Genomic DNA, 19,038 nt, shown 5'->3' with positions numbered 1-19,038 from the left:
AAGTATTATAACCATTTTAAAACTAAGAGGATATAGCCTAATATAAAATACGAAAAAGAAGTGATGGTTGATGAAATAGTTAGAGACACATGAGGAAAGAGAGCTAGAGTAAACTAGAGACAAAATAATGCAACAAATTTAGATTCTGCAGTCTGGACAAGGAAGTTTTGTACCCTGGATGATTTAAGCACTAACCGATGGCTCAATTTGATTTCCAGAACTCTTTTGTCTACTTCAACAACTTGAGTAGCATCCTCACTGACATGTTCGTATACCTGCTGCCCTCTGAAAATGCAAGTTATGCACTTGAGTGCCTATTAGCATAAATACATATGCAAAAACCCTATTCAGCAAGTGTAAATATTCATCACGGCATGTATGAACTTCTTGTGAAGTATAGGTATGCCCTTGCCACTCCTTCCTTTATCATGCAAATTTGTTATGATCAGAATATACAATGCATACAGAATAAATCTATAGGGGATTAAATGGCTTTTAAGGGGTTGGCATAAGACGGTTGTTAGATAAGAATTAGCAAGAGGAACAATGTAGAGGAAATAAGATGTTTTCGGGATCGAGCTTGATATCACAAACAGGTGCACAGTTTGTACATCTGTGTGTGTTTTATGGCATGATTCAACTCCATACCAACCTGATGCTGTTGCATTATTTTCTCCGTTCTGCACAACAACATCTTGGACCATTTCTGAGAAAGAAATAATTTGCATTTACATAGACATTTGCAGATAACAGTGATTTTCAGTAACACCAGGCAGCATTGTTTTATGAAGAAATCCTGAATTACTACATGTTGGACTACTGACTAAGATGCACCTCTAACTGTATTATGAGGTCCACACAGTGTGGCTTTATCGACACACCTGTGCATCTTTGGAAAGTATCCTTCAACTAAATCCTAAATGAGAAGAGCTTTTTTTCTGTAGATAGTGTCTATTACAAGTTCTTTTCACTGCAAGCAAAGAGAGCAAAATGGGAAGGACTCAAAATCCTTAAAATCAATTAAATCTAATAAATATGTACTGATGTAATTAAGAGTAACATCAGAAGTGCAGCCAGGAAAGCAGTCTGTCTGCACACAGTGGTTTTAACATGATAAAGTGTTAGAAGGTTGAAATGTATTGGCCAGAATACAGTGTGGATGTTGAAAACGGCAGGCAGACTGGATGAAAGCATTGCTTTGCTCTGCACTCTGTTACATACTGTGGATGTCTGAGCTTGTCAAATTCCCTGAAAATACTCATGTTAACCCACAACTAACTTCCACACTGTGAAATTTGCATCGGTTATCACTTTCTCTGGTAAAAAGCTAATGGAAATATAATTTTCTAAAATGCCCACTGCAGTCTTGTAATTATCTGTACCAAAAGGTTTATCTGATCCCACTTACCTGCTCCAGCCTCTGACACTTTCACTGCCTCCTGCTGGGTAAAAGGGAAAGGAGAGGGATCAAATTTACTCTGACTCAAATGGGGAAACTGTTTTTGTTGCGTTGCCTGAACCTCAATCCAGAATGCTGTATTTCTATGAGATTTTTTTCCCTCCTGTTGTCTAAACATGTTTTTATCCAGCCCAAACAAGCACAGACTGTACCAAACTAGTTAATGTGTCCAATAAGGACTCTCAGATGGACGGCTGCGATGATTTTGGCTGAGAAGGGGTCGAGACCTTCTGCCTGGTCACAAGGGGGAGTTATTGAGCTGAAAAGGCCTACTTGACCTATGAAGAGTTGACCCTTTTAACACCAACAGAGTTTGATGTTAAATTTACTTAACTGCATCAGATCTACATTGATAGACATGATAGACAGTCATCATGTTTACAGTATGTGTGTGTTTGTGCAGTTATTAAAATTGAATGCCCACTTTCAAGAACCTCAACATATAATCACACTCCTTGGCTCATCAGAGAGCATTACACAAACAAAAAGTGTTTTTTTCTTCATTTCCATGTTTGATTTGCCAGATAGTAGCTCTCAGTCACCCTAAGTATGTCCACTAAACCAAAGATTTGCTGGCAGATTCTGTTTAAAGTGCTGTACTTTCTTACATAGGATAAGGTCATAAATTCAATGTCTCCTCCATCACAGCCAGCATGGCTAATCGCCTGTAATAGCTATGAAATATGTAATCCTCTTTTTATGTCTTCAGTTGATTGTAGCCCAAAAGCCCCAAAAGCCAAGGTTAAGACAAATATTTGATAACTTTGAAAAGACCTTACTAAAAAAGACCCTGGAGCACACAGCAGATCAGTAGGGACAACTCTTTTGTTTCACTATAAAGACCTTCAGCGAGGTGAGGTAAACATGCTCGTGCTTAGCTTGAGGTGAAAACAATAATTCCAGAGTGGATCAACTGCTGAGATGTTTATGTAACAGGGCTGCTTACATTCATACAGTTCCTGGTTTTGAACAAGAGGTGCTACATCAAAAGGTACATTAAGAGAGGAAATTCATTATTCATGGCGAAAAGCCACAGACAGAAGTTGTAGGAAATTGACTGCCTAATGGAAGATGTTGGAGCAAGGTTTGTTTAACACATATTCCTGCCCCCTTTGTGTCCACAGAGTGAGTGGGCGAGTGTGTGTGTTTATGCGCAAGTTCCTCACCATTTGGCCATCCTCCATCTGTTCCTTCTCTTTCTCCTCTGCCAACCGCTGACTCTCTGACTGCAACCTGAGATGGACACAGTTGTGTAGACACACACACACACACACACACACTAAAAAAACAAACATCAAATCTATACTAACAATGCATTTTTAGTTTACAATGCTTTTAAATGTCCAAATTTGATGCTTAAATATGTTATAGCCTTATTTTATGATCCCAATCTAAGTAACGCTACTGTAGACAATGTTTTGAAACAGCAAACAGTATGGTCAAATTTCTCCAGAGGCCATGTACAGTGATCAGGGGTCTTGTTGGAAAGAGAGGCAGAGCTGTGGACTTTTGCAATAATAAGGTTGGGATCTTGGGATGTAGTCTTCAGCGACTCAACAACATTTGTCCACTGCAATTAAGAAAAGTCTAATCCTGTCTGGCAAGTGTGCAGGCTAGATCAGCCTCTGACTCTCTGCCTTTGAGTTCAGTTCTGGCAGAATTAATACTCAACTTTGCAAAGCATACATAATGTTCGACAACAGCAAAGGTTGACAAAAAAGAAAAAAAGGAAATGGAATGCCACAACAACTACTACAATTATACATGATATTTCAACAGTACAATTATAAAAAAAATATGACAGATCTCTCACACTCTCTCTGCTTTGCTAACTGTCGCCACAAACTGTGTCCTAGTCTTTTAGCTCTGCCTTGCACTCACAAACCAACACACGACCTCACACACTGTGGCTGTACTTGTCAATGTGCTTTTCAATTTCCTCGGCCTGGGAGTCCCTCAGATGGGAGCAAGGGCTCTGGGCGTCTGGGAAGGCCGGGGACAAGGGAGCTCCTTCCATCAACCACTGGTCCCTTAGCGACTTCCTCTGGAGTGAGAAAAAGGAAGGAGGCAGGAGAGAGAAGAGAGTGAGTCAACTTTCATTAGTATTGTATTGTGGTAATATGATTACCTCATGTTATCCAGGCAATTTGTAATTGAAATATGGCGACATACACCGTTAGATAATATAGGTTTATCAATCGTCACAGATCACTGGTTGCATTAGGCCATTGTGAGCAGCACTGCAACTCAATGAACAGAAGTGCCTACTGGTAATATCGGATTTTTATGCTTTTTGCATCACTATGATGGACTTTTGTGAATTGTGAGGAAATTGATTTGCTGGGTTCGCCAAAAAACACACACACCTGTTTGGTTATTTTATCCGTTTTATCTAACAAAACTTTTTTCATCCTTATGGCCCACTCCTACAATTGATTATTATACATGTATTTGCCATATTTTGATATGTATAGATATATAAAAATATACCTACTAATATCTTATATTGATTGCAAACACATCAACTAGCCCCGTTATTAGATTTTTTCGGTAGATAACAATTTTGATATTTAAGAGCTAAAAAAATATAACAACAATAGTATGGCTGATTTTTGCTTTTAACATAAACACGAAACATAAACACACATTTCTGATGAGGATAAAATTTGGTTACTAAAGAATTGTGACCAATATATGTACTCCCCTGGACATTTTACAAGTTTGTAAGTAAGTTGTAAGCTATTTTGTCAGTGCCCTCTGTTGGACAAATTATGCGAAGGTGACCCTTGTAAATTGATCTTATATCGGCCAATAATATTAGCCTGTCGACTTATAGGTCAGGCTCTAGTTACAAATCAGAAAAAAAAGTAATACAATAAACAAGAATCAGACCAAAGATGTTACAACACTGAATTATGTCTAATTGTCAAATTATTTCAATACCTCTGTGATTAAACATGCCAGCAAAACTTACTATTACCTATTAATCTAATAAAACAAGAGAAATAAAGTACAACCCATCAACAGTAACCCAACAGAAAATTAACGATGACTTACAATGTTGAACTGGACAGCTAACAGCTAGTAGGTATGGCTAGCTTGGTTGGCACTGAGCTCATCAGACAAACTTGCTTGACGTCTAAAATTACACACACTTGAAGCAACTGTCATAAAAAATAGCTGTACTTAACGGAGTACCTTCAGATAGTGGTCCAAGAAGGGTGTTCTGAGAGCAGATACAAGATGCATGTCAGTATTTATTTGATCACAGATTGATCAATGAAGCTAACAATCTCAGTATAACTCTAACTGTTGTTGAACTGCTGCTAGTAATGGCTGCTACTAGCAACAGTCCTCAGTCTCAACATCATGGAGTCAGTCTGGGATTCCATGGAGAGACAGAGGACACAGACAGCCTGAATCCACAGAGGAACTGTGGCAAGTTCTCCGAGATGCTTGGAACAACCTGGCTGCCAGGTAAAACTTGAAGAACTGTGCAGAGGCGTGCCTTGGAGAATCGATGCAGTTTTAAAGTTAAAGGGTGGTCACACCAAATACTGGACTTTGTGTGACGTTAATTGATAAATCGAAACTATTCATGGCATTATTTTTTTGAAAGGATCCTCACTTTACTTTTAGTGCCTAAAACCTTTACAGAGTACCGTACACTCAATTGGGAGAAATCTATGTACATCAACAGCACACTGAAAAATCAGGGGCTTTTTAGTATGTACACTGACTGCTTTGAGTATTTTGTCCCTTTTTCAGCGTGAACACACAACACACAAAACCTGCTTAGAATTAGTATGTAGTATGGACTTGGAGCAGAGCCTGCTGAGCAATCCCACAATGCAATGTGGTGAATAGATGCAAAAAATACACTTATGCAAATGCTATACTGATCAGTTACAATGTGAAATGATGATGACTCAAAAGTGTCAGAAAACTCAATGTACTTCTCACATAGACTAAACGATAAACTGTTCATGCAGAGATTAGTAAACGAGTGAACAAGGTGGGCGATTTTGGAGACAGCAAAGCAAAAGAGTGAGGAATGAAGAGAGAGGGGAAGTAAGATAAATTGACCAGTGACATGGACAGAGTGACAAACTGAGATGGGGAAGGTAAAGTGAAATGTGGTTATTTGAAGGAGGTGAGGATGAGGAAAAAAAGTGAGAGACAGAAAAGGACAAAAACCTGTGAGTTCATGTCACCAGTCTTCATCTCAACTATTGGAAATCTCAGCTATCCAACAGAAAGAATGCTAGTGTGAATTTTTATACCATGTGTGGGCACTTTTTTGTTCTTGCCTATTCCTACACCACTCCTCAGGAAATAGACATGACCCAGTGAATGAAAGCAGCCCGGGGCTACTTACCATTCCCTCCTGACAAAACGCCAAACCAGGTGCTTTCAAGTTTCACAAAAACAAGAGCGCAATTCTCTGTAGTTTGTAGAGCTGACTAATCCCTGAACATCATCTTCTAAACAGACCGTTCATACATATAAGACTTACAACAACACAAAAAGTCTTAAAAATTGATTTAAGTATACACTGCATGAGTTTCCATTGCAAAACCTGACAGCGCATTTCAAACTGCACAAGATACTATAGGTTTTACATTGTTTTCAAATATATTAGTTATTTTCACCTGCACTAATTAGTGTTATCATTAGGGATGTGAAAACAAACAAAGGTGGAAAAATTGCCTTTTCAAGAATCTAGTGAGGAGTTATTTATTTCTGTTTGATGGGTTCTGGACTACACAAATAAGCACAGTGCGTACAGCATGATGACACCAAATTTTCACCTTTTCAAAACATTCGCAGCTCTGTTTCCAGGACATTGTAAAGTATATATTGTGTAAAGACTGGCATTCTTTTTCAAATTTGAGCCAAATAAATCAATATTTTAAAATCATTGTTTTTTCATTGCTTTCAATTTCAACTGAAGTCGCCAAAGAAACATGGTAATATAAAGTTATACTGCGAAATCAGACAAAGAGCTCTGATGATCAAAGTCACATGGAAATTATGTTATGATGATAGCGGTTACACTGCCATCAGTCAGGCTTATCAAACCAAGCCTGCATTTTATTCAGACCACAAATGTATTCCCATTGCTATTTGTTGCAAAACTACTTCATAGACAAATAAATTCCACTATAAAAAACGCTTAGAATCCTGTTCTGGTTCTTAAGAGACTGTAATGTTTTCAGCTATTCAATACTGATACAGGCTGTCAAAAATGAATAGAAACTCTTCAAATGGTTGCACAATGTAGATTAAAAACAAAACAAAACAAAACATTGAGATAGTTGTAAGCAGGAAAGTGCTTAGAGTTTCCTGCTTACAAGAAGGAGAAACATTTTTCATGCAAACATATAATAAATTAGTTGTGTTACCGTGTTACGTCAGTACTAATAAGAGTGGCTGCAGGGTGACTTAGTAAGTATGACAACTGTGTTGCAAGCAGTTGACCTTGGTTCAAATGCTTGTTTCAGCAAGCATGTGTGCTGTCTGGCTAAAATGCCCTTGAGCCATACAGCGAATGCTTGGCAGCTCTAGGAGTGCTGGTATTTAGCTGACTCTGACAAGCAGAAATAACTTCTAGTAAATCTAATCTAGTAAAGTAGACAGGGTTATCATTTTTTGTCATACTTATTTGGATATATGCACTAAAATCTAGTACAAAGCACGCACACCAGCTGCACTTTCTCCTACTGTGTAAAGCCAAGTGGTGTTTGCAGGCTTCTCTTCTCTTCATTTACTACTGAGGTGGAAGCATCTGAAAACCCATACTCCCTTACAGCCTATGGCCCCACGATTCCAAAATCTGGCAACTGTTAGCCAGTAGCTACCTACTTCACTATAAACGTCACAAAACCATCTCTGTTTCTTTTCCCATGCAGCACATAACAAGCCCTGCTCTGTTCCCCTCCCTGTGCCTTTGGCTAGTGAGACACAGCCCTCTCTAAACTTTCCTGCAGGTCAGGAGCTGTGTATAAGCTGCTGCTCTCTCCTATCACATCCTTACATCTACCCAGGGGTTAAAGTCAATGTCAAAGCTAATGAGTGTACTCAAAGCTATGATGATATCGCTTCTTCTGAGAGAGCAAGTGTCAGAAAAATCATTTAAAGTTAATCTTTGAAGCCTGTTGTAACTTGAATTTTGATCTCATAGATACGATAAATTGTGTTGTGCACAAACTCACAATCACACACAAAATGGTGAGAATATGCACACATCCTCCTGAATGACCACACTGGTACACACATGCATACCTGCATGCACACAAACACAATGCTGTACAAATTTCACACAATTTGAGGAATTTGCCCCAGGGCATTGTAACACAGTGGAGTAGGAAGTGGGAATGCCAGTGTGGAAATGATGTGAAAACAATAGAGCAGCTCTGTGACTTGCAGAGTGTGTAAACAAATCACATAAAAAACTGATTTCAGCAGAGGAGGACTTGCCTCTAACTTTGCAGGAGATTGGCAGAACCAGGATGTTTGGAAGGTTGTGCAGTTCATGTGTGTGTGTATATGCGTGCGAGAGAGTGTGTGTGAAACAAGGAAATTAATTTGGAGGAACTCTGCTTGCTAACAAGACGGCATGAGTCTACAGACGATTTTAGCTGAGTGAAATTCAGGCTGCGTATGTGTGTGAGTGAATGAGAAAGGTTACATCATACTGAATGTGCGTGTCACACCTTGAGCTGCTGTAGTCTGAGTTTCTCATCCTCCATCTCTCTCCTGGCTCTGTCCTGCTCATCCTGCTGCCGACGCTTCTCCTGAGAGAAGAGAAGTGGGAGAAAGGGAGAGAAATTGCAGAGAACGAGAATAAATGTAGACATATTTAGAGTTTGGCAGAGAGGGAGTGGGAGCAAGAGGAGTACGACTTCATTCAAATAAAGAGAATGATGGACTGAGAAAATCAGATCAGCATAAACAAACTGATGTAAATGAATAAACAGAAACAAAGAAAGGGAGGAGACAGCTGTGGGTAAAACACCACTGGGACAGCGTAAAACGCTGGAACCTGGTCAACCATCTGTCACAAGGACACTGTCACCATAGACATCACATATACTCTAAATCCCATAATGCTCAGAGCAGCGGTCCCCATGGCAACCTGGTATTGTTTTCATGGAATGAGGGACACCCTGGCTCACCACATTGCACACTCAATAAATTATTTAGGGGTTACGGACAGCTCAGAGAGCACAGCTTAGTCCCTTTACCCTCTCTTTCTCTATACAGACAGGTCCGGGTTGTAGGCGCAAGTAGACAAGTCGCCATTACTGCAGTGGCACCTCGTTTGTAAACCTGCCTGTAACACTGATATACGTAAAGAATTTCACTTTTTAAGTGCATTTGCATGGAAATCTGTGCAGGAGATCCTGTGGTTATATGTTGAAAATATAGTCCTGAGAGGCCACTTAAATAAGGGTTGTAATCCACGAAAATGAAACTTTTCAATTAAATTTAGTCCAGTTTTTTTTTTTTTTTTTTTAAAAACAGACCCCGAGATGTGTCTGGGGCATGTAAAAGCCACAAGCCTCTGCTCCATGAAATGAATTTTAATTTCATAAATTGCCTTTAAATCCTCACGTTACAATCGCATTCTCAGCGGTTTGCCAACGAATAATCGTCCAGAGCCGCTGAAGACTGAGCAATCTGCCTACACAGGGCCAAAATAAAACTGTCACTCTGCAAGTTTTGGTAGTATGTTTCCTGGCTGAAATTCAGCTTTAACAGTGTCAGATGTTACTGTTTTTTTTAGTGATGCATTTCTTCTGATTACATTGCAAGGAATCATGGAATTTGTTGATTTAAATCATGAGCTAGCAAGTAATTTATGTTGCGGTTAATTACTAAACATAGCACTTTTACATTCAGACGTTGGATGCCTGACACAAACGATACATTAATGTTATTTTTTTCCCATAACCTGTATCATAGCCAATTTCAGAGTAGTGCTTTGAGACTGAATAACTTCACACATTCACACAGACTACCGTCATCTGCCAGAAGAGGTGGCTGCTGACCGTGAACAACCCAAATCATTTTACTGTCAGTGTAAATGTGATCAGTTCAAGTCTGCCACCAAAGTGACGGTGGCAGTGCCTCAGAGCGCAACACATAAAGCAGCTGCTTGATTCATCTATAAACGGATAAATGGATGCGTGTGTGTGCGCGCAAGGACTCACAGCAATGGCCTCCAGGCGCTGTTTGTACTTCTCTGCCTCATCCATCCTGGCACCTGTGACACAACAAGACAGGGTTGAAGGTTAGAGATCAGAGGTTAAACAAATGCGAGAGAAGTCAAGTGGATACATTCATTCCGCGAATTTACTGTGCTCACTGGTCTGAGAGAATGAACCCAGGGCCATGATTTCACATGAATCCTCTGCAGTTCTCTTAAATCTCCATTTAGCATTTTCTTCTGTTGAGATGTCCATCTTTTGTGTTATAAGGTCCTTTTTTTTTTTTTTTTTTTTTTTTAAATGTCCTTTTTTCTTTTTAGTTCCCAAATTCCTTCAGACCCACCCCTGCTACATCAAAGGATATAGAGGCAGCTGATGGGTGGCAACACAAAATTAGAGGCAGCATTCAAGCCTTTGCTATTTGTGAAGCATGTAATTGGAGAAGTATAGGGTAGTAAACACCTTTGTCTGTAGAGAAATCGTGACCCATAATCCTCCTCACTATTCCCACCGTCACCAAAAAAATGTGTCCCCCCTATAAACCCATTAAGCCTTGTGTTTCTGTTATGGCACAGCCTCAGGCATCTCGAAGGAAATGAGCGTAGGTAATATTTGTTTTCCCCTGCAGCTGACACTAAATGGGACAATATCTGAGGTCCCCAAAACGCAGAGGTAGCATAGAGTAGAGCATAGACTAAAGACATACATAGCAACCAGCTCACAGCAACTTAGTCATTAGTGAGTTCCTGCCATCACAAGCCACAACTCTGCTTTTAGAGGAAAACCTTCCTTCTGTTTAAAAAAAAAAAAAAGAAAAAAGAAAAATCAACTTCTCAGGGGAGAAACAACATTTATTTATTTATATATATATATATATATATATATATATATATATATATATATATAAAATATATATAAATTATAGTTAAAACACTGTTGTTGGAAAGGCAAGTTTTTTTTTGTAACAGCAATAATCTTCCAGTCACTGACAATCCTGTGTGGTGTGTAAGAGTGAGTTTTATCCAACACCAAAAAACACATTTAGCCATCATAGCAACTGAGATTTCAAATTGGGGGAGATCTAAGTAATACAGGGCCCTATTTCTGTATCAAATGCCACTGTGTCACAAATAGTTGCTAATCGCCATCACAGAGCTTTGAATCGCAAAATGTGTGCTCACCAATGAATGCGCACACACACACAGATGCAAAACACTTTCCAGATGCATAACCTGCAAAACTTCAACAAGCTAATTTCAAGCTCAACCTCACACACTGACCTACTTTTTACATCAAAATATAACTGTATACTGTTATATTCCATTAAAGAGAATAAAAAATATATAATTTTCTTCACTTCACGTGCACACTGCCAAAAGAAGCTTTGACAGATCAACCCTCAGCCACATTACTCATTTCTCCTGAAACCCCCCTCCCCATCCAATGCCCACAAACTCTACAAGTGAGGTTTCTCATTTCTTCCCGGAAGGCAACTCAGTAGAGCTGATTCTATTGCGGCCCCTCCAATAGAGTAGATCTCTTAGCTTTAGGGGGCATAAGTTATCATAGTGAGAAACTTCTTCCCTGCCAACACCTGAAGGATTCCTTCGGCGCCCTCCAGGTGTGGGGTGGACTCACAGGGGAAAAGGGCCCACATAAAAGAGTATGAAAATGTGGGTAGGGGAAAACAGAAGGATGAAACAAGAAGAGGGCAGGGGAAAGTTTTTGATGGGGAAACAACCTCTGGCATGCCTTTAATTACTCTGGAGTTCTCTCAAGAGGTGGCAAGAAAGAGAGAAAGACATATGAGAACATATATACACAATATAAACAGAGATTGAGAGACAAGAGACAATGCACCGTGAAAGAGACAAAATCTCATTTTGGTAGTGTTTTGAATGACTGGAGGTGCAGTGACAGCTTACAGTATAAGCCTCCGTAGGGAGTGGAGGCTTGTGTCTCATCATGGCTCCAGGAGAGCGCCTAGAATAGCAGCCTGAGATAAACAAGCAAACACAAACAGAGACTTTGATGAGGAGGTATTGAGGAGCTCCCTGTAGACACACACTGACTTCGATAATTAAACATGATACAGGAGGGTAGAGAAGGGAAGGCTGACAAAGTCAAAAAGTTAAGAGACAGAGAAAGTCAAAACGGCTGGAAAGAAGAGTGGCAGTGAAAGACGACGAGAGGGGAATGAGGAGACAGGAAATGCATTGTTTCCCTGAGAATTTGACTGTATTTTTTTGTGATAGCCTACTTGGGTTGGGTTGGTTGGGGGGGCACGGAGGGTGCTCCACTACAAGTATATTATTTGCTGAGTGCTTTGTGCTCTCTCTCTGTTTCCTGCCAATCTTACCTGTTGCCCTAGCTGCGTACTCTCCCACAGCAGCATGTTGGCTGCTGTCCTCCTCCTCTCCTACATTTCTCTCATCATTAGCTACAGCTATTCCTTCCTGACCCTCTTTTGCTGCTTCAGCTGCCACAGCAGCACTGGTTTGAGCCTGGAAATATTCAAGACAAATTAATCTGATAGCTAATCACACTGGTCAGACTGTTCAGCTTTCCTATATGTGTTTTCTTAAGTTTCTAGGCGCGCTGTTTAGCCAATACCTCTGGTCCAGACGGTCTTCTTTTTCAGTATTCATCTGGATTTGAGGGATCAAACATTCAGTTTCAGAGCTAAAGAATTAACATTAACGTTATTCACTTGCACAAGCAGTCGCTATTCACTAGCAGCAATGCTAGCCGTCTTCTCTGCGGGGAAAAGCCCAAAACAATCATTCCTCCCGCGCATCATCATGTTTTGAATCAGAGCGTGCAACTTGAGGAGGGGTTGTTCACAGACGGGCCCGGTGTCAATAGCTCCTTTTAAACAGAGATTCCGCTATATTGCTGTTTGGAGGACCCGTCATTATGCCGGTTTTGTTTGTTTACACCGAACCAAACAAAGCCAACATAATGCCCCCTTGTGTGCTTTTAGATAGCATGCCAGCATTCCAGAATCAGAGGTGCGACATGTAACACAACAGCGTTGGTGTCTGTCCCACTATGCCGGCTCTCCCTTTTACACAGACGTTGATTCGGCTACCTCCGCTGTCGGCTTAAAGGTATAACGACAATGCCCTCCCCCATTCTGTATGTATGGGAAACACTGAAATGTAGCAACTGGTTTGGGATTTAGTTCCACAAAATGGGACGACCTTTGACATAAATGTAAGAAAAGATTTGTACAGGACAGAAAAAAAAAAACAGATCTGGAAGAACAGAGAAATTACAGATTAAATCTACTCTTCTTCCCATAACACCCCGATCATTATCAAGCAAAGGGCTGTCAGTGGCCCTAAGAGGTGGAAATATCCAGGGAGATACTTGGAGAAATTAGCACGCAAGCTTTGCTATAAATCATGTCTGTTCTTTATTGGGCACTGTCCACATCATAAAACGAATCAGTAGTTTTATTAATGCAATATCTTAACGTTAACCATGAATCTTTGCAGCATAACTGTTAATTTTCACACAACTCCCACAATCCTCTTGTGGTATTCAGAAAGCACAGGAACCCACATATGTGCTGTGAGACCATACAAAAACTGCACTTGTTCACTGCACTCTTGTCTCTGGTAATTCACAGTATATCCAATACCTCTCAGAACTAATCAGCAGTAGTAAAACACCAGTATGGCTCATGGCCATCGACCCAGCGTGGCTGCTACAGTATTTAATTACAGCCTCCAGTTTACCTGTAACACCTCTTAAATGCCAACGCAGATGACAGATGACTGAAGCCTTAGTTCCATCAAAAAAAAGGCAGTTTTTGGTTTTCAAGGCGTTCAATTGTGTCCACAAACGCTTGACAGTTGGGCAAGTCGTAGGCTGTCTGACCTCAGTGGTATGACCTACCAAGCACTAGGTCTCTCCCAGTCTCTCTCCATCCCCATACCCCACTCACATTTAGTCACACGGTGGACTGTTCAAGATATGGTCAAAGTAAAAAAGGAGTAGAGCAGAAAGAGGACGAAATGAGGGAAGAGAAAAGTACATTGTCTATCAGCACTGCAATGATTAGTTAATTAATTTTTTAGTCGTCAATAGGCCTTATTCCCAGCAGAAATTTTGACTTGCCATGGTCGGAAAGTTACCAGGTGGTAAAAATAACATTAACAATGGCTTTGTTTTTTTTTCAAGTGCCCCAGTGTAACGCCAGTGTGACAGTGAGCCAGCATGCATCAACCACGACCCTGAAAATGAGGCAGCTAAATGGAATTGAGCCATCATTCATTTTAGACTTTACACTTGTGCTTTTTCTACTGTGATGTGTCAAAAGGCATATCCTCAAAAAATAAAGGGTCAACAATGCATACAATCATTGCTTTGGCAAAAATGCCCTTTTCAGCTTCTAAATGTCAATTACTTATTTATATCACCATTAGCTGAATGCCTCTGAACTGCTGGTCAGGCAAAGGTAGTAACGAGATGTAACTTTAGGCTCCAGGAAATTGTGAGGAGCATAAGTATTCTCAGACATTTTCCAGACTAAACAAGTCATTGATTTAGAGCTGCAACAATTATTTCCAGTATTGACTAACCTGCGGATTACTTTCGTGATTATTCTATCACTTGTTTGGTCTGTAAAATATCAGAATATGCCAAGAATAAAGAAAAAAAAAAAAGTCCATCACAATTTCTGGAGGCCAAGGTGACATCTTTAAGTTGGCTGTTTTACAATACCAACACTTAAAACCCAAAAGAGATTTAGTTTATGATACAATAAATAAAAAGCAACTAATCCTGACCATTAAGAGGTTAGAACTCTTTGGCAATCTATGCATGAGAAATTACTTAAATGACTAATCAATTAGCAAAATAATTGCCGATTAATTTCTGGTCAATCAACTAATTGTTTTCAGCTCTAAGATGGTTTAAAAACAGATGGATGAACTTAAAACAACTGTATTTTGCAGCCCTATTGTAAATTATGAGAGTTTCATCATATGTGTATGGGAAGGCCCAGAAACTTTCTACCAAGTACAGCTGCAGCTTAGTCATTCAGTCTTTCTCCAAACTGACAGCATAGTTACTTTGCAAACATTCCTCCTGCCCTCGTGGAAAAGAATGTATATTTGCCTTCAGTGTATGTGTGCATGTTTACACAACAATGTATATTTGCCTAGTGAGGTGCCATGAAGTCTATATGCTGTGTGCTGGTGTAATGACATTAGCTCTGTGGGAACAGATGGAAGAAAAGAGGGGTGTCTGGAATGAAGGACTTTAAGAATCATTTAGTATCACAGCTCACTACCGGTGACTTTCTCTGACACTCGGTCAAAGGCAGTGAACAACATATATCAGACTGAAAATGGGAATTCTAAGATGTGTGTTCCTCTTTCTACAAGGCAATCAAAAATGTAAAAAAAAATAAAAATTAAAAATAAAATAATAGCCAAAAAGACCAGCGGACTCTCTCCACAAACTAGGCACCAGTTACATACCGGCAATGCCTCCTGTTGCCCTGAATTAGCTGGCTCATTGACTAAATAACATCAGTGGTGATGTACAGTTGCTCCAGCAGATGAAATTAGACGTCTATGCTAAACACGTTACAGGAATTTGAAACATGGTTTCACTGTACATTATCTCCCACTATGGAATCTAGAATTAGCTTATTCAGACGTAATACTCCAACCCAGCATGGATATGAGAACACATTTTACCAGAGAGCTAAGAGTACATGGTCGTTGACTTTGACCTCAAAGATATAGACACCGGCTGCAGTGGAGCGTGAAAACCGTGAACTTTCGGTCATGCGACTCTAACAAGACTGCGACACAGGGCACTTTTCAGTCCAGGCACCTCCAGACTGGGATAAATTATTGACAACGTCTCTCTGATGGAGAATCAGCTTTAACAGATTAGTGTTGATACTGTAAATATAATAAAGGGTCAAGGACAGTAAACAAATTGTTATCCGATCAATTTGGCTAAAAATCAAGGTGTTGGGCATGTAGAAAAATCAAAGAGCAACATTCTTTTGAATTGGCCGAAACTGTAAATACCAGCTACTGAACACGCAACATACACTGAATTGCTAAAAAAAGCTTCAGGTCTATAGGGAGTGAGGGGAGTCATTATAAGGCCACCCAGTGACATTTTGTTTTTGTGTGATGCAGTTATGCTGCTGTTAGACTGCTGCCCCCCCTGCTCCTCTGCACTTTGAAGTTTCTGCTCCATTTCTTGGAGAGATGTGGGGGGGGGGGGCTGTGATTATGGTAAAGACAGAAGAGAGAGAGTGGAATGGGGGTATCAGACTGTGTGCCCTCAATTACATACTGTAAGCACATTTGAGTACTAACATTAACAGTTTTATTAATTTCTAATACCTGTATTAGTGACTTTACGCTGGAAACATCTCTTCTTTGAAGTGGAGTTCATGCTCGAGGCTCATTTACAGTGCTGCTTCTACATGTCCCATTATCCTGCTTCTATTCACCATTGCTGGATTTTCAACCCTTTTCTGTCTTAGGGATTGGCGTACAGCACTAGATCGTAGCATTTAAACTCCAGAAAAGAGTAGAACTGGACCAGATAAAAGACAAGAAGCAGAAGGTTTTGAAAAATGTAATGCTATTTACATTGACTGGAACTGAAGTTTTTCAAGTTTTGATTCGGCCAGATTCACATTTTCAGGCCTGAGAAACAGAGAGAGACAGAGAGAGAGAGAGTATTCCAAGGCCACTGTAAGTTGAAAATATCCTTCCATGTGTTTGGGAACAGGAAGAGCACAAACGTCGCTGTCCTCCAGGCGATTACAGACAGAACATGCAATCACGACGACCTTGATCTCTGAACTTGCGCATCCTCTGCTGTCGTCACTGGCCATCGCGCAGGAAGAGCCTAACTTAAACAGACAGCCAACTTACTATAAAAGAAAAAAATTCCTAGATAGAACTTCAGTTGGAGATCGGGCAATCAAAGAGGCAATCACTCTCTAGCTTTAGGGATGGACAGAGTGAATTGTTGTAAAGTGCTTCTTCATCAGCTATTGATTTTTAGTTACTCTAAAGACTCTGCAGCAGAAATTACATTATTGGAGATGGATATCCTGCTTATCTAGATAGAAATTAATCTGACAAACAGTGGGAGGGTATGTGTGTGTGTTTGTGTGTGTGGTTGGGTGGTATGGGTGGAATTTGTGCAGCTTGGATGGTGCTGCTGTAACAGCACACAGCCAAGTTCATCTGATTGACAGTCCAGGTTGGGGGAATGAAAACACTGCATTCCACTGTGTGTCTGTGTCTCTGCCATCAGTAAAGGATGGAAGGTTAATGTGTGTGTGTGCCCTAACAGTGTGGTAGACTTTGGAGCGTGTTGGGAATTATCAAAGTCAACAACAGACATCACAGATTTACTCCAAGTCATTTATCAAATTCACAGGCATGACAGTCCTACTGCTGCCGAACCTCTCAAGTAACATAGAGGCTCAAATACTGTGTGCACTTCAAAGCATCAAAAGATGCCATCAACCTACCAATCCCATATTTATCAGCGCATTAACTTTGCAGATGCGTATAGTAAGCTAGCACAAATGATCACGACGGAGCACATGCGCTTGAGATCATCAAAGGCATCACTGCAAGGGAGTATCAAAAGAAATCTTCCAACAGGTCCTGGTGTTCAGTGGTTAGACTAAAGCAAGTTCAGTGCACTGACAATTTGACTAAATCGTGTTCACAGAGGAGACTATGATGAAACAATAGCACCTCAAAGGAACAAATTCCTTTGCTCTCATTTTGTCTCTACATTATACAGCCATATAAAAGGATTGAGGGGGATCAATGGTGTTCTGTCAGGTACCTCTCTCTCGCTCTCTCTCTCTCTCACACACACGCACGCACACACACACACACACACACACACACACACTCAATAGAGTCTCTGTTCAGCAGGAGGTAGGCCGGACTTAGCCTCCACCTGGCTCTGCCCACAGGATCCTTGTGCGGTAAAGGAAACCTTATATACACAAGACCCAGCCGCAGCATCTAATCTGTTTTTGGGTAGCATACAGTCATGTGACAGGGACATTTCTTGGTTTTACCATCATGGCTGCGGGGGCTCTTAGGTGCTTTCTCGTCTTTCTCCTCTCTCTTCCTGTCACTTTCTGCAGGTACTTCTGCCCTCGGTGCTAGAAAGTCTGGATCTGTGACTGCAAACCACCTACTGCCCCCATGATCCTGCTCAACATCCACTGCTTCAATTATTATGATTATCCTTATTATTATTATTATTATATATAGTTTTATTAGTGTTACTATTCACCCTATCATTATAATTAACATTTTTATTATTAGTCTCATTATTGTTATACATCGTTATGTTGTACGTGTACTGTGCTATGGTCCCCCCTCAACCAAGCCAGTCGGGGCACAAGGCCACCCACCATGAGCCGGGTTTTGTTCAAGGTTTCTACCTGTTAAAAGGGAGTTTTTCCTTGCCACTTTTGCCAAGTGCTTGCTCATGGTGGAATGCTGGGTCTCTTTAAATATAACTATAAAGAGTATGGTCTAGACTTGCTCTGTATGAAAAGTGCCCTGAGATAACCCCTGTTATGATTTAGCGCTATATAAATAAAACTGGATTTAATTGAATTTAATTTCACACCTGTGGTTCACTTTACTGCGCATTTACTGCGCATTGTGTATATTTATCTTCTTTTGTGACACAAAACGTTCACAGAGTATATTAATAACTTATTATGAACATTAGATAATTAACACTGCAACTGGACCTAATAACTTGTAGGCACGACACAAAAAAAATGTCTTTTGTTCAACCAGCGGTCAAAAACCTAAAAATATTCAATTTATTCTAATTTTAAGACATTGAAAGACAGCAAATTTTCACCTTTCAGAAGTTTAAAGACAGACTGTTTGGATTTTTTTCTTAAAAATAACTTAAGCAATTAGTCAGTTATCAGAATAGTTGCCAGTTTTCTGCCGATGAACTAACTGATTAATCGACTTATTGTTGAAGCTTTAAACTCAAAACATAACTGTTTTAACTCCTTTTCACTGTCTGATTGATCAGGGGAAATCCCTGCACTCATGTGATGACAGGCATATGTGGTAATCAAATAACCATGAATAATAATATAGCTCTCTTAAACAAATTGCTTTCTTTATAGCAGTGTTTGAATTTATTTTTTAAATCGCATATCTACTACCTGACAGTCCTGTGGTTGGCCCGCTTAGCTTTCACAGCACAAAAAAACCCTTCCACATTTAGATTAATTGGACTGAGACCCACCTTTTCAAGTGGGTCTCACCTTTCAAGAAAAGAACTGAACAGGCAAATGAGTCGGTCTGAACC

The 19,038-nt window shown here is 40.1% G+C and overlaps 1 protein-coding gene across 8 annotated transcripts in view; it reads right to left on the bottom strand.

Annotated features, from left to right (window-relative positions):
• Positions 1–19,038, bottom strand: part of palm3 (paralemmin 3) — a 38,826-nt gene that overhangs the window by 7,837 nt on the left and 11,951 nt on the right. For 4 of the 8 annotated variants that reach the window (XR_005708904.1, XM_040145358.1, XM_040145353.1 and 1 more), the window contains 6 exons: positions 9,676–9,728; positions 8,176–8,256; positions 3,376–3,503; positions 2,626–2,692; positions 1,409–1,442; positions 653–706 (listed from right to left, as the gene is read on the bottom strand). Coding sequence is in view for 7 of the 8 variants with exons in the window: in XM_040145358.1 (XP_040001292.1) it covers positions 653–706; positions 1,409–1,442; positions 2,626–2,692; positions 3,376–3,503; positions 8,176–8,256; positions 9,676–9,720 (409 nt within the window). In the remaining variant the exon portion in view is untranslated. Of the gene's footprint in view, positions 1–652; positions 707–1,408; positions 1,443–2,625; positions 2,693–3,375; positions 3,504–8,175; positions 8,257–9,675; positions 9,729–11,597; positions 11,669–19,038 lie in introns of all 8 variants that reach the window. The other 4 variants (XM_040145356.1, XM_040145355.1, XM_040145357.1 and 1 more) reach the window with 2 other exon arrangements.

This window comes from Xiphias gladius, chromosome 15 (genome assembly GCF_016859285.1).
Source record: "Xiphias gladius isolate SHS-SW01 ecotype Sanya breed wild chromosome 15, ASM1685928v1, whole genome shotgun sequence".
Lineage (NCBI taxonomy): Eukaryota > Metazoa > Chordata > Actinopteri > Istiophoriformes > Xiphiidae > Xiphias > Xiphias gladius.
Note: the sequence above shows the minus strand (reverse complement) of the source record. Positions and strands in the feature narration are given on the sequence as shown.